The sequence below is a fragment of the Silurus aristotelis genome (genome assembly GCF_946808225.1).
Source record: "Silurus aristotelis genome assembly, chromosome: 24".
Classification (NCBI taxonomy): domain Eukaryota; kingdom Metazoa; phylum Chordata; class Actinopteri; order Siluriformes; family Siluridae; genus Silurus; species Silurus aristotelis.
This window is the reverse complement of record NC_139597.1, coordinates 10,068,274-10,085,012: the sequence shown is the minus strand read 5'-3', so window position 1 is coordinate 10,085,012 and position 16,739 is coordinate 10,068,274. Positions and strand designations below refer to the sequence as shown.

General features: G+C 39.6%; 1 protein-coding gene across 2 annotated transcripts in view; it reads right to left on the bottom strand.

The window, feature by feature from the left end:
- Positions 1 to 2,446: 2,446 nt before the first annotated feature.
- The window catches only part of strip2 (striatin interacting protein 2), a 35,730-nt gene continuing 21,437 nt past the window's right edge, over positions 2,447 to 16,739 (bottom strand). For both annotated transcript variants that reach the window (XM_083528389.1, XM_083528390.1), the window contains 12 exons: positions 15,184 to 15,416; positions 14,100 to 14,165; positions 13,843 to 13,906; positions 13,256 to 13,327; positions 13,096 to 13,170; positions 10,677 to 10,774; positions 10,423 to 10,549; positions 5,705 to 5,805; positions 5,537 to 5,603; positions 5,338 to 5,442; positions 4,930 to 5,134; positions 2,447 to 3,924 (listed from right to left, as the gene is read on the bottom strand). In XM_083528389.1, coding sequence (XP_083384515.1) covers positions 3,674 to 3,924; positions 4,930 to 5,134; positions 5,338 to 5,442; positions 5,537 to 5,603; positions 5,705 to 5,805; positions 10,423 to 10,549; positions 10,677 to 10,774; positions 13,096 to 13,170; positions 13,256 to 13,327; positions 13,843 to 13,906; positions 14,100 to 14,165; positions 15,184 to 15,416 — 1,464 coding nt within the window. In that variant the 3' untranslated portion in view covers positions 2,447 to 3,673. The remainder of the gene's footprint in view (positions 3,925 to 4,929; positions 5,135 to 5,337; positions 5,443 to 5,536; positions 5,604 to 5,704; positions 5,806 to 10,422; positions 10,550 to 10,676; positions 10,775 to 13,095; positions 13,171 to 13,255; positions 13,328 to 13,842; positions 13,907 to 14,099; positions 14,166 to 15,183; positions 15,417 to 16,739) is intronic.

Sequence of the window (16,739 nt, the reverse complement as noted above, 5' to 3'; positions counted from 1 at the left end):
TTTTCTTAGATGGACGCTTTTTGTCACTCTTTTTCCTAGGTTTGGCGCTATGGGACTTGGCCTTTTTGGTTCCTGTAGGCTGTGAAAGGAGCATTATGAAATGTATATTAGTGTTTTCCTGCATATTATAACAAATTTAATGATATTCCATAGAGCTTATTCAACTGAATTCAGTTTTTATTTACATAGGAATATATATATCCCCTTTATAAGGCCTCCTCTACAAAAAAAGTATAAAATTTTTACTTTTGTGTTTTCAAAAATGCAAAAGCTGGAGTCATTTTATGAGGTTTATATTGGTGCTTCTGTTAGAGATAATGTATTCGGGTGGTGCAGCTGTGGCTGCAGTGAAAGGAGACTTGTTGATTTGTGTTTATTGTGTTTCTTGCGTTAATAATGCCATTCATTTTTACTGCATGAGATACCTGACTGTGATGCAGCATTTCTCATTTATACGGGGTTTTTTTGGTTTTTTTTTTTTTTATAATTTTGATAGTTTCTAGAACTGTGGCATTATATAAATGGTAATAAGAGGTAAATTAATTCAGGTAGGACACTAAGGCCTAGGAGTGAAATGCTCTGTTTTTAAAAGCATTCTCACTTTACACCATTTTTTCACTGCCTAAAACGTATATCCTATAACTTACCATCCTCAAGTGTCAGATTTCTTCAGGGAAATACCAGTAGTTTACTTCTCTGTAAAGAACATGGCATGAATGCTTTAAGAATGTCTTGCATATAATCAGACACACGTGCACACGTCTGTATTTTTTATATATACATACATACACACACACACACACACACACACACATGTATGTGTGTGTGTTTGTACAGATATACAGAGTAAATATATCCACATTTATATTCTATAATTTAGGATAATAAATACGCATGCGCGCGTTTAACTCGAATTCCACATACATTGCAGTAAAACAGCATTTACTAATATAATAAAAACAAAACAAACAAAAAGATAATAACTTCAGAGAAAGACACACTTACCGGAGAGAAGAATTACACCATGGGCTTTTCTTCTCCGCGGAACAGCTTTGTTTATCTCGGGTTGTCCTAGAGACACGCGCGCTCTATAATTTTAAGCTCAGGTGGCGGCGAGATTTCGGGCGGGGCTTGAGGTTGTAAACCCCTCCCACATGCAAATCAATGCAAAAAAATAAAAATAAAAAATGAATTGTTTTTATCTCTAAATGCATGGAATCGAATGTTAAATAAATTACTATTCCTTAAATGGTATCTGTAGGTGCATTTTAATACAAAATAAAATCACTGAACAAAATCGAACTTGTAAAATATTATAGATGAATGTTAATGTACCTAAAATTATAATTATTGACAACAATTTAATTGTAGCCTACAGTCTGGACTCACATCCTCAGCCTTTCTATCCTCCTCACCAGTCTATGCAATGATAAGCCCAAAATAAGCAGAACAGACACCGACAGCATCCTGCTGACAAAAGCATTTCCCCACAACAACCAACGGACACTTTGAGAAGTTTAGGAAATGAAATGTCTGTATTCCACTGATAAAGGAGTGACAATTCTCAAAATAGTTGGCTCTAGTAGTTTCCTAATATAATATAATGCAGTGTTACAGTTGCAGTGTTCCAATACAAACACTGCTTTTTACACCCCATGTTTCTGTAATACATTATCAATCTATTATCAGTATAAAAGTATAAAGCTCACAATATTGTGGAAGAAAAATGTTTTTTAATACTTTGTTTTTAGATTAAAAGAACTAACCTTTTTTTTGGTAAACTTTTCAAATTATTCATCATTCATTCATTCATTTTCTCCCACTTATCCGTAATTCGGGTCGCGGGGGCAGCAGTCTAAGCAGGCCCCCGCCTTCGACTGCTGCCCAATCCTCACAGCACCGTCCCTTACGGTCCCTCCTGCAGGTGGTGAGCCCACGGGAAGGCGGCCCCACGTCACTCCAACGTCACGGACCTTGATATTTCCCTCGTAAGGGACCCCCGGAGCATAGAGGGTTAAGGGCCTTGCTCAAGGGCCCAAGAGTGGCAGCCTGGCGATACCGGGGCTTGAACCCCAGACCTTCCGATCGGCAACCCAGCGCCTTAACCGCTGGAGCCACCACTCACCCCTTTGATAAATCTTTTTATTTACCAAATCATGAAACCTCCTCACGTTTCTAGACATTTGCTTTTCCACTTTACACAAACTGAACATAATCCAATCATTTGATCACCAGTGGTCTTTCCAGGGTGTGTAGATTTGACAGATGTTTTATGAAAGTGTCCCTCTGTTACCTTATTAACAGCGCTTTATGTCATGGTGTGCTCCAGAGATATAAAATAACATGAACTTGTGAACATACTGAACATCTGGCATCTATACCTTTATATAATCCAGCCAACAAATAATTTTGTTTATAATAACAAAGACCACTCCTTAGTCAGGGGTTTAATGGGTTCATAGCAATGTGTTTTAATTTAATAAAGCATATTGCAAGCGCAATATGAAGCAATATATTTACAATATTTATTTTGTGCAGCCACTAGATGGTATTGCTATTTATGATTGGATCAATATCTCTGTACAGAGGCATCAGTCAAATCATGTAATGGGTTGTTTTGAGCCCAGAAATAATGACATTATATCTCAATATCAGACTTTTAAATTCTGTGACAAAATATTCAACAAAATAATAAAAATCAGCGTAGAAAACAAGTGAAGTTATAAAATCCTCTCTTGGTTGAACAAATTTCAGTATTTAAACAAAGACTGTTCTTTAGTGTCGTTTAATCACGACAAAGTGGGGAGTGGGCGGGAAACAGACAGAGGAGATGTCATAAAACAATGGTAAAAACCAGCACCGTTATGTCGGAACCTTGCTATTTGTAAAGAGGGTGATGTTATTCACCAAGGACACTTCTGTGCTTTTGTGGTGTGCTGTTAGAGCTCATTCTAAGACTTGTGTTCGGAAGCTCTGACATGTGACATACGAAGAGAAGCGTGACTTTCTCAAGGACGTTTTTCCAGTAAACCGAGTGAGAGACGTTACGCAGTAAGCGAGAGACTGCAGCAGTCTCTCGAAGGAAAATAACACAGAACCTGTTCTTCAGGTCCTGCTAACACACGGGTCATGCTTACAGTTGCCATGGTTTGTTTTTTTCAAAATCAAGCCTCCTTAGCTTGACAACATGCATTCTTTTTGGTTTTATATACATACAGTATGTGCGTATGCATGAAAAATAAACTTTTTATCAGCAGTTTTAAACTGAGACATTTTTAAAAGAATAAATAAATAAACACATAAATAAATAAATACCTTCACTCTTTTCGTCGGACTCTTGTATAATACTTACTTCTACATGTACTCATGTTGTTAATGATTTTTTTTTGTATACAGTGTAAAGGCTGAGAGGGAGAATATGTTATTTTTCACCAAGAGTACATATGAGAGGATTGTGTTTCACAAATAAAATGTTTTATATCATGTCAAAACCCACACATTGTATTGAAGATATCTCTATTTACAAGCATTCATTTACATGAAAGATAGCACTGGCACATGTGTTCTGTCTTCAAGTGTGTTTGTCTGTACATGTGATGTGAGATGTTTGTGATGTGAGATGTTCGTAAAGCTGCATCAGTCTAGTTCAAGTTAATGGCTTATATCAGCTATATCACTGGGCCTGCAGCAGGCCTTCCCATTGGATAGGCTGTGAGAAGACCTCTCTTTCCAGCCACATCTCATAGCTGTAGTGGAAGTCTTCGGGCAGCTCGACTCGCTGACCCAGCACACTCTGCAGGCAGTTATCCACCGGGACAAACTCACTGTTTTGGTTCCTGTCATACCGCCGTACATTGAATTTCTCAATGCTCTCGCGCAACGCGCATTCCTCCGCCTGAAAGTCCCACGGCCGTGCGTCAATATCTGACAGACAAAGAGAGAGAACGAGGATGTCATTGGGTTTTGAAGGTTTCTTTTAGTCTTATAACAATATAAGGCAGTATTATTAATATATTAATATAAGATCTGCTTCTTGCTTTTCATGAGAATAAATTAATACGTTTCTGCTGTTGAAACGTTTTCACCTGAAACGTATAAAATGTATAATTTCTAATCTGAAAGAGAGGTCACATTGGATCACCCAATGTTTTATTGGGTACAATAAAATCTGAAGATTATGGAAGAACATTGTGTGATGTCATTTTGGAGGCACATTATTGCTAAAGATTATGTAGCTTGCAGTGACTTACGACTTATTTCATTAAAATAAAGTGTGGTACATGATCATTTGTAGCTCCACATTTTATTTAAAACAGTATCAGAAGTAGCAAACCATTTATCTATTGCCAAGTTTTAAGACTCCTCCAATCCTTATTATCATTGACTTCTCAAACCCTATACCACCTAAACTACTTTTACCATGATCATTAGTGATCACTAGTGTGGAGCTTTTACTAAAAATCATTAATTTGTAATTTACCGTAAGCCACTGTTAGAAAAAACATTCTGACCCCTTCTTTTGAACTACTATTTAATCTCTAATGTGTCTTATCTATGATTCCAGAATCAGTTTACTTTAGTAATAACAATCATGATACATTTCAGATTTTTAGAAACATTATTATACACAATCAAAAGAGTGCAAAGTCCATAATATTGCTTTATTTTTGTCTTATGCTTTTAAAGTTTTTTTCGAAAAAAATGTTATACATTTTTTTCAGCAAGCAAATGGATTATGGACGCTTCTTGAATCTGAGATATTTATAACCTATACTATATTAAATTATTTGTAAATGTACATCATTATACTGTATATATAATTTGATAATAACCTGAACTGACTTGTATACATACTCATATAGCCTACGGCAAAGTACCAGAATTTTTCAACTTTTTAGAACAGTTGTTTGAGGACACTATGGTTCTTACCGTTCCCATAAGCCCAGTCATCGTTAAGTCGATGCCGGACCTTTTGGTAGATTGCTGACATGGTTTTCATGTTACTCTTCCTCCATTGACGGCCAAGGTACTTGGTCTGAATCTTGAGGAGCTTGAGGACATAAAGCTGCATCATGGCTTGCTTGACCTTCAATGCCCTTTTTAGTATTGGAGCAGATTTAAACACCACCAGCATCTGGAAAGAAGTGCAAAGTGAGCTTCCAACACCACTGAGATACAGGACACCAAAGTCCATAATGTCAACAAATAATGTTTTTACAACTCTAGCACAACCAACTCAATATACAAAGGCCTTTATAATTACTCGACAAGCTGAACTGGGTGACTCTGCGTATGCTTAAGGAAAACTCAGAGTTGATGCAGTGTTTCATCTCTCACCATGGTTCTGGAGTGCTTCCATTTGGTAAGTGCGTTGAGGATCCGCAGAAGGTTGATGCACGAAAACAGATTCCGCCAACAGAACTGATTATTATCTCCGGCTTCCTGTTAACACACATGCACACGTGCATTTGATTGTCCCTGATTAGACAACTTTACAAAAGCACAGCACTGAGAAATTATGGACTGTTAGAATTACCAAGCTTTCAGCAGTGAGTTCAGGCATCTCATGGACCACACAGTGAGGGAAATCCAGCACACAGATGCTGCAGTCAGAACACACAAAGTAATTAAATATGTATTAGGAATATATTTATTAATAGCACATTTTTGTTTACAGAGAAACAGAGGTCTCAATGTGGACTACCTGTTTTTAGCACTGATGTAAGACATGATGTTTTGGTTGAAGAACTTGAGGATAAGAGGGATACAGTTGGCAAATACCAGATGTTGGGACACATACTCAAACTGTGCAGGACAACAGAAACATAGTCTTTAGCTCATCTAATAAACCAGACATTTATTAAACTTTTTATAAAACTTGCTGCATGATTTGAACATCATTCATCTTAATGTAATTAGTTTCTTGTCAGCATTTACAATTTAAATACAAATATAAAACACTATTTTCATATTCTAATATCATTAATATCATTAGGGTTGGAAAACATAGAAAGGGATATATCATGCTGCATTTCACAGGGTCTGTTGTGGATTGGTAATATCTTCTTCTTCTTCTTCTTTCGGCTGCTCCCATTAGGGGTCGCCACAGCGGATCATCCGTCTCCATACCACCCTGTCCTCTATATCTGCCTCTTTTACACCAACTACCTGCATGTCTTCCCTCACCACATCCATGAACCTCCTCCTTGGCCTTCCTCTTTTCCTCCTACCTGGTGGCTCCAACTTCAGCATTTTTCTACCAATATAATTCATGTCCCTTCTCTGCACATGTCCAAACCATCTCAATCTCGCCTCCCTCACCTTGTCACCAAAACATCCTACATGTGCTGTCCCTCTAATAAACTCATTTCTAATCTTGTCCATCCTCGTCACTCCCAACGAAAACCTCAACATCTTCAGCTCTGCTACCTCCAGCTCCACCTCCTGTTTTTTACTCAATGCCACTGTCTCTAATCCATACAACATCGCAGGTCTCACCACAGTCCTATAAACTTTCCCTTTCATTCTTGCAGATACTCTTCTATCACAAATCACTCCTGTCACTCTTCTCCACCCACTCCACCCTGCCTGCACTCTTTTCTTTACTTCCCTAACACACTCTCCATTACTTTGCACTGTTGACCCCAGGTACCTGAACTCCTCCACCTTCTCCACCTCTTCTCCCTGCAACCGCATCACTCCACTGCCCTCCCTCTCATTCACACACATGTACTCTGTCTTACTCCTACTGACTTTCATTCCCCTTCTCTCCAGCGCATATCTCCACCTCTCCAGGCTCTTCTCAACCTGCTCTCTACTCTCACCACAAATCACAATATCATCTGCAAACATCATAGTCCAGGGAGACTCCTGTCTGACCTCGTCCGTCAACCTGTCCATCACCACTGCAAACAGGAAAGGGCTCAGGGCCGATCCTTGATGCAGTCCAACCTTCACCCTGAACCAGTCTGTCGTACCTACTGCACACTTTACTGCCGTCACACTGTCCTCATACATGTCCTGCACCACCCTCACATACTTCTCTGACACACCTGACTTCCTCATACAATACCACAACTCCTCTCTCGGCACCCTGTCGTACGCTTTCTCTAAATCCACAAATACACAATGCAGCTCCTTCTGTCCTTCTCTATACTTCTCCATCAACATCCTCAAAGCAAATAAGGCATCTGTGGTGCTCTTCCTCGGCATGAAACCATACTGTTGCTCACAGATGGTCACCTCTTCTCTCAGCCTGGCTTCCACTACTCTTTCCCATAACTTCATGGTGTGACTGATCAACTTAATTCCCCTGTAGTTACTGCAGGTCTGCACATCTCCCTTATGCTTAAAGATCGGTACCAGCACACTCCTTCTCCATTCCTCAGGCATCCTCTCCCCTTCCAGAATCCTGTTAAACAATCTGGTTAAAAACTCCACTGCCATCTCTCCTAAACATCTCCACGCTTCTACCGGTATGTCATCTGGTCCAACCGACTTTCCATTCTTCATCCTCTTAATCGCTGCTCTCACTTCCTCCTTACTAATCCTATCTACATCCTGCTTCACCAACTCCACATCCTCCAACCTTCTCGCTCTCTGATTTTCCTCATTCATCAGCTGCTCAAAATACTCCCTCCATCTTCTCAACACACTCTCCTCACTAGTCAACACATTTCCCTCTCCATCCTTTATTGCTCTAACTTGCAGTACATCCTTCCCAGCTCGGTCCCTCTGCTTGGCCAATCGATATAAATCCTTTTCTCCTTCCTTAGTGTCCAACCTCTTATACAGTTCCTCATATGCCTTTTCCTTGGCTTTCGCCACATCCCTTTTAACCTGCTGCCGCATCTCCTTGTACTCCTGCCTACTCTTCTCATCACTCTGTCGATCCCACTTCTGTTTTGCCAATCTCTTTCCCCTAATGCTCTCCTGCACTTCCTCATTCCACCACCACGTCTCCTTGTCTTGCTTTCTATTTCCAGATGTCACACCAAGTACTTTTCTAGCTGCCTCCCTCATCACTCCTGCAGTAGTTGCCCAATCATCCGGCACCTCTTCACCACCACCAAGCCCCTGTCTGACCTCTTCCCTGAACCTCACACTACACTCTTCCTCCTTCAGTTTCCACCATCTTATTCTTCTTTCAAACCTTACTTTGCTCCTCTTCTTCTTCGCCTCCAAAACCATCCTACAGACCACCATCCGATGCTGTCTAGCTACACTGTCCCCCGCCAACACCTTACAGTCTCCAATCTCCTTCAGGTTGCATCTCCTACACAGAAGATAATCCACCTGTGTGCACCTTCCTCCACTCTTATACGTCACCCTATGATCCTCCTTCTTCTTAAAATACGTGTTCACCACTGCCATTTCCATCCTTTTAGCAAAATCTACCACCATCTGCCCTTCCACATTCCTCTCCTTAAAACCATACCTACCCATCACCTCCTCATCACCTCTGTTCCCTTCACCTACATGCCCATTAAAGTCTGCCCCAATCACCAATCGTTCTTTCCTAGGTACACCATCTACCACTTCATCTAATTCACTCCAGAATCTTTCTTTCTCCTCCATCTCACAGCCAACTTGTGGAGCATAGGCACTGATGACATTTATCATCATCCCTTCAACTTCCACCTTCACGATCATCACCCTATCAGAAACTCTCTTCACCTCCACTACACTCTTACTGTACGCTTCCTTCAGAATCACCCCTACACCATTTCTCTTCCCATCCACACCATGATAAAACAGTTTAAACCCACCTCCAATGTTCCTGGCCTTACTCCCTTTCCACTTGGTCTCCTGAACACACAACACATCTACCTTTCTCCTCTCCATCATATCAGCTATCTCTCTCCCTTTACCCGTCATAGTTCCAACATTTAAAGTACCAACCCGAACCTCTACTCTCCTACACTGCTCCTTTTTCTGCCGTCTCTGTAGACGCCTTCCTCCTCTCCTTCTCCTCCTTCGGCCAACAGTAGCCCAATTTCCACCGGTACCCTGTCGGCTAACGATACCTGTGGCGGTCGTTGTTAACCCGGGCCTCGACCGATCCGGTATGAAATTCTCATTTGTGATCCGCATATTTGATTTGGCACATGTTTTACGCTGGATGCCCTTCCTAACGCAACCCTCCCCATTTACCCGGGCTTGGGACCGGCACTAAGAGTACACTGGCTTGTGTCCCCCTAATGGCTGGGTTGTGGATTGGTAATATAGTACTAATAATTATTACTGAACTTGGATATCAGGGATTTCAATATAAACATAAGTATTAAACTAGATTTTTTTTTGCTCTGGGGGCTGTAGGCAGGGTATTAGGCTGTATATCAACAAATGATAAGAAAAGATGTGTCTAGTTTTGGGTTGTCAAGATTTACATTTGTGAAGGTAGTGGCAGCTCAGTTATTAATACACTGAACGACTGGTGGAAAGGTTGTGATTTGAGCAAAGCCATTAACTGTTCACTTAAAAATATAAATACAAATGAGATTAATCCTAAAAAGTCTCTTTGGATAAACTAGTTAAATGTAAATATGTATGAATGTTGCTTTATGTTGCACACGTCCTGTTTCAGTGCATACTAACATCACCTATTCCATATATAAATCAGAAAGATTGTTGCTTTTGGGTTTGGGTAATTTTAAAAATATAAGTACATCCTGAGCCAAAAACGAGCATCATTGAACTAAAGGTTACGCCAAACCTGTACATTTTCTTTCACTGTCTATTTTATTCTCTACCAGTAGATGGCATCAGTCCAACTGATTTCCACAGCTCACTATACATATAAGGTATATAGTCCAATTATCAGAAGAAAAAAAAACAGAAAGGCAAATATTTCTTACATCATACAGGATTAGATAAAAGCATACTGACAAGACTATGCAAATCGCAGCCAAGAACATTCTGTTCTCTCTTCATCATTTCCTTTCGCCAGAATCCATGTCTATTTTTCATCATCATTCTCATGCTACTACTGTAGAGATTTCTGTCATGTTGATTGGCTCAGATCGTATGAGACCTGAGTACCATATTTTAGGTCAGGTGACTTGAGTAGCATATAATCGCCTGCTGCAGTCAGTGTGTAACAGAGGGGATATAAGCTTCCTGAAAATAAGACTTAAATCCCCTCGCTGAAGAGTACTGAGAGATGTGGCCTTTCTCAGAGAAGATGATATTCATTTATCTTCCTCTTTCTTCTGTCACTGCTCGAATGGAATGCCAGCTTGACTGTGTGCCTATCAGCACTGCACAGGAGCAGTATGCCACAGGAGGTGAGAGTGGAAAAAAGATATGGACCAGAAAATAGAGAAGATAGGAAGAGTGAAAATATTAGAGAAAAAAAGAAAGAAAAAAGAAGAAAAAGAGAGACTTACAGAGACAAAGCGACAGTTCGAGAAAGTTTCTGACCTGGTATATATGGTTAAGTTTGAAGTGCTTCAGCAGGAGGAGCAGCAGTGCAGAAATGGCCTTGACTATGATTTCCTTGTGTCTGTTCACATCAATGCCAAGTTTCATACTCTGAAGGACAGTGATGCTGTTTCCAGAATATGCAACACACATATTAAGAATATAATATAATCTTTCTCTTAAATATGCACAATGTTTCTGTAATCTGTAGTATTAGCGTGTGTGTGTGTGTGTGTGTTTGTGTTAACACTTACGGCATCTCCTCAGGAAGAACATCAGCCAAGATGTTGATAGAGTCTGTTTTGGCCTTGGAGGTTGGAGCTGCTGCCAGAAGAAGCTTCAACAGGGCAATCTATAAAAAATAAGAGTGCAAACACATGAAGAATTCACATGAAGAGAAATGCCTAAAATAAATTACTACCCAATACCAGAATTGGTGTCAGATTAATCTGATGAATTAGAACAGCAGGAATAGTCTGGTCACGAAAAACAGGCCAATATTTGATTAGAGAGAACTTTAACCATTATACAACACAAACAAATAATTAAATAATTAAAAATAATTCATATTATCAAATTCTGTTAAACAACTACATAACGTAGGAATTTATGGAGGTTGTGGGTGATGGTTAAAATAGAAAATACCAACAACAAAAGGTTGGACCAGATGGATCAGAATTTACAGATTTTGAAGGATTATGATGCACTGTAATGTTGTAATTCAACATACTTTTCATTCATTCATTCATTTTCTCCCGCTTATCCGTAATTCGGGTCGCGGGGGCAGAAGTCTAAGCAGGCCCCTGCCTTCGACTACTGCCCAATCCTCAAAGCACCGTCCCTTACGGTCCCTCCTGCAGGTGGTGAGCCCACGGGAAGTCAACATACTTCATACTTCAAAATATACTAGAGGAGCTGTCTTCGTTCATCCTAAAAGAATTGCAGATTGCCCAACTGTTTTGAGCTCTAATATTAACTAACACTCTATGGAAACCCTGCCCTTTCACGACATAAGGAATGTTTTGGCGAGTGCATGTGGTGCTTGAAAGATACACTGATGCAGCGGCCTCACTTTCCTGTCAAAGTAACTGGGGAATGTTTCGAGTTCATAAAAAAAAAAATAAAAATGATTGGGCAAAATTCTGAATACATTTGATAAACCAATCATAACATTATGACCTTACAACGTTATGACGGGTGCGTGAATAGCACTGATTATCTCCTCATCATTGCACCTGTTAGTGGGTGGGATATATTTATTAGGCAGCAAGTAAAGATTTGTCCTCAAAGTTGATGTGTTAGAAGTAGAAAAAAATGGGCAAGTATTAGGACTTGAGCGAGTTTGACAAGGGCTAAATTGTGATGTCTAGACGACTGGGTCAGAACATCTCCAAAACTACAGCTCTTGTGGGCGGTTCCCGGTGTGCAGTGGTCAGTATCTATCAAAAGTAGTCCAAGGAAGGAACAGTGGTGAACTGGCGACAGGGTCATGGGTGGCCGAGGCTACATTGATGCACGTGGGGAGCAAAGGCTGGTCCGTGTTGTCCGATCCAACAAATGAGCTTCTGTAGCTCAAATTGCTGAAGAATTGCTGTAATGCTGTTAATGCTGGACGGGTCAGGACTGTTTTGGGAACAAAAGGGGAACCTACACAATATTAGGCAGGTGGTCATAATGTTATGTCTGGTCAGTGTATAAAGCATACTCGATTTTATTAAGAGGTCCATTAAGAGGTCTTATTCTATCCTGTTTCCTGACTTGTAAAAGCTTATATTCAGAACTGGATGTAGATTTATTTGTGTCCCCTGAATCTATTTAACACAATGCTGTGAACTATGAGTAACACATATATACCATATTTAAAGACACAGATTCTACATGTCGTCTTGCTATAAAAGTGCTTTATTACATTCCTTACAATCAGACATGATTAAAAATAAAGAACACAGATAACCAAAATAAAGGAAATCCTTTCTAATCTTTTTTTTGGTGCCTTTCGAATAAACACAGTTCACTGGTTACAACAATTACAATCATGACTGTTTTTTTTGTAGTTGTTTGCAATATCAGTCAAAAGTCCACTGACAGCAGTCTTTGTCTAGCTCTGAAAATCATGATTTAAAACCTCATGCTTCTTTCCCCATTGAAAAAACAGGTTGGTTTGACATTCCACAGTTTCAAAAGACATGCATCTATATTTTTTTTTTAAACAAAACTTTTAGAGAATCTGTCTAACGTAATTGAGTTCTATTAAAATACATTCAGCGCGCAGTCTATTAGCAGACACGCTGTTAGGACAAACGTTCCCTCAAACGCCATGCAATTCCTTCTGCACTGTGGTATTAGTATTTCAAAAGTATTTCAGCTGAATGTTTGGAAAAACTGTGTGTTTGGCAAGAATGTGTATAGGCACTGTATCTTCATGAAGCTGGTTTTGTGTAGGGGCATTGTCATGCTGAAACTGGTTTGGGTTTCCTATTTGAAGTGAAGGGAAAATTTTATGCTACCACATCCAAAGAAATCCTATACAACAGTTTGCCTCAAGCTTTGTGGTAACAATTTGAGGAAGAACCACATGTGGCTGGAAAAGTCAGGTATCCCAATACTTTTGTCCATTTAGCGTAGACACATAATAACACAGAGTAAACTTGATTGTGAAGAGGTAACACTCACCACATACTGAGACAGACTTGGAAGCATTCCCACATATAAGCTTTCTGCAGGTGTCTCGTCCACTTCCTCCTCCCCCTAGCCAAGCAGATCATTAAGTGAGTGACGGACTGAAAAACCTATCTGCAAAATTGTGCGTAAAACTGCGTTCATGAACATTCACCATGGTCATGGGACATTGCTGCAGTTCCTCCTCTCGTTTGATTTGCACTTCGGAGATGGAGACGTACTTGTGCTGTGAAAGGCAAAATAAGGAGCGCATTTTATTACCATGGTGATAGTGGTGCACAATCTTGTCCATGACTTATCAGTGGACTGCAGCTGGTCAAACACTTTGCACAATGGGTTTTCACTCCACCACTGATTATTCTGTCGATCACAGGTCAGAATCTAGTACTGATTATATATTACTGGTACTCCTGGGAAACCGAATGCAGCTCCTTAGATTTGCCACCTCAAAATTTCTAATAATCAGTTTTCATTATTAAAACAAAATAATTTGGAGTAGGTATCTCTATATTTGGAAATAGATTGTATGAGGAAATTTTCTGGAGGTACACCTACTCGTCATCAACTTAATTCTATTTTGTTGCTATCATTTCACTAATTATTTTTCAATTAATCATCAGATTACACAGAAACTATATTATTTAGAAAACAGTTGGATTCAAAGAGTGTTCTAAAAATGCAATTTATTACTATTGCAAATATTTCAGTTATTCGTAATGAAAATACTCAAATGTGTGTTACCTGTTTAAGAGTCTTCACACTCTCGTGAATCGGTCTGGGCAAACCAACCAGCGTCTCTGTATCACTGCGAAAGTGATAAAAACCAATTCAGCAACAAAACCCAGTGTCCATGCAGCATGCCGCTAAATTACAGCATGCAGCGTTGACGTGTGTAGCATTTATATCATTGTGATTATATTATTAACCCTGTTATTGTCAGGTCCTTATTAAGGGCAGGGGATATGCTGAACTGAACAACACTGTAAGATCACACTCACCTTCCCAAGGTAAAGCCTATAAACTTATTCCTGCTGGTCTCTAGAAAATGCTCGATGTCTTTCTCTCTGTGAAGAAGAAAAGAAAAGAGGACTGTCTTAAACAGTAAAACAGCAAAAAGATTCATTTATGCCTGATTTAGGAAGTTTAGCCTATGTACAGGAACACTAATGCATGTATGGTCTGTATTTGTCAGGATTTAGAGATTTATTACCCCTGATACAAATAAGCTTCTCGCAAAATCACATATTTCAATACACACTAGACATTTAAATGTTAAAGACACTCAGATTCAGACTAAAGTCTTTAAGTTTGCATTTGCATGTCTGACTAGTAAAACTATGGTGCACTGCACTTAGACACACTAAGATTCTACATTCACTCCTGTGTAATTACCTCCTGAGCAGGTGTGTGCTTAGATTTTTCTTAATTTGTCCATTTGAAATGAAGAGCACATGTAAATAGGGACTGAATACAAATACTGACAACACTTGTCTGATGAAAAAATGGCAATTACAAGTGGGATTACAATTAGTTTGTTTTTTTATGTTATTCTTAACTGAAATTTTTTTTTTTTTAAAGATATAAAAAACATCATAATCAACTTAATGTCTGAATATGACATGATTTCTACAAATCAGACCTTCTCTTGGTGTCACTGGTTGTTTACAGACAATACCTCATTACTATGCTAGACACTTAAAAGCCTCATCAGTTGCCTTATATCACTCCTTCTCTCTGTCTCTGTCTTTCTCTCTCTCTCTTATATTCCCAGCCCACACAGTCATGAATTATTCATGTCCCAGGTGCAGACTTTAGTAAGGTGGCTCCTTTTCAGAGTTGGCACAGTGACAGTTTAAAGCCTATCTTCAGCATACAGAATACACTAATGTGAATTTGTACTGACATTCTGATCCGATTAATCAACTACCTCATGTTCTCTTTAGCACTATTTAAAACAACACAGGGAATATACCTAATTAAAAAAAAGGTGAAACCATTAGCAAAACCATTAGTGCATTTTCGGAAGTGCTATCACTACAGTGGAAAAGAAGGGTAAAGGTGGAGACGGAGTGTCTGCCTCACCGGACTTTAGGTGCCCAAGGTAGCCCTTTAGGAAAGTTCACTCTCTCAGTCGGAGGCCGGAGAGGGGGTGGAGGAGGAGGGGGCTGGATGATGACATCACGGTCAAGGGGGTCAACCTCACCCTCTATTCCACTATCCACATCCTCGGCATCATCCTCCTCATCCCGAGCATCGTCGTTTTTAAAGGGGTCTCGCTCATTATAGGTGTCCAGGCTGTCCTGCTTGACCAGAGGCTGCAGGACAGGAAGGAATTGTGTTGACCACCTTTGTACAATTTTATACACCCTAAATAGTTTATATACACCCTGATGCTACATCTCTTTGTGAAGTACACCACCTAGAACTCAGGTATATGTTATAAATAATAATAAAATAAATAATGTTTAATTTAATGATTAAATTCACATAACTTATATAAGCAATGTGTAAAAAATGTATACCTCCAGTCAAGTGAATGAAAATAGTCAATGTTTTCTTTGGATTATTACAAAAAGGTACCCTTTCACCAAAGATATTTATGAATTTTTCAGGCTTTAGTTAACTAATTGACCATTAATTAAAGGTATTTGGGTAATGAACCAGTTAAATTTACAAATAATCAGGAAAGTATTCACAGTGCTTCACTTTTTCCACATTTTGTTGTTACAGCTTTATTCCAAAATTTAATAATTCCATAATTTTACTATTCTACAAACAATAACCCATAATGGCAACATGAAAGCAATCTGTTTGAAATCTTTTTTTTTTGTAACAAAATGTATTAAAAATCCAAAACAAAACCAAGACTCACATGTGCTTAAGTATTCACAGCCTTTGCCATGATACTCAAAATTAAGCTCACGTGCATTCTGTTTCCTCTGATAATCCTTGATATGTTTCTACAATTTGAATGGAGTCCACTTGTGGTAAATTCAGTTGATTGGACATGATTTGGAAAGACACACACCTGTCTATATGAGGTCCCACAGTTAACAGGGCACATCAGAGCACAAACCAAGCCATGAAGTCGAAGGAATTGTCTGTAAACCAGTGAGACAGGATTGTATCGAGGCACAGATCTGGGGAAGAGGACAGAAAAATGTCTGCAGCATTGAAGGTCCCAATAAGCACAGTGGCTTCTCTAAATGGAAGAAGTTTGGAACCACCAGGAGTCTTCCTAGACTGGGCCACTTAGCCAAACTAAGCAATCAGGGGAGAAGGGCCTTAGTTAGGAAGGTGACCAAGAACCCAATGGTCACTCTGAAAGAGCTCCAACGTTGCTCTGTGAAGAGAGGAGAACCTTCCAGAAGAACAACCGTCTCTGCAGCACTCCACCAATCAGGCCTGCATGGTAGAGTGACAAAATGGAAGCCACTCCTTTAGAAAAAGACACATGACAGACCACCTGGAGTTTGCCTAAAGGCACCATGAGAAACAAAATTCTCTGGTGTGATGAAACAAAGATTGAACTCTTTGGCCTGAATGCCAAATTTCTGGAGGAAACCAGGCACCGCTCATCACCTGACCAATACCATCCCTACAGTGAAGCATGGTGTGGCAGAATCATGCTGTGGGGA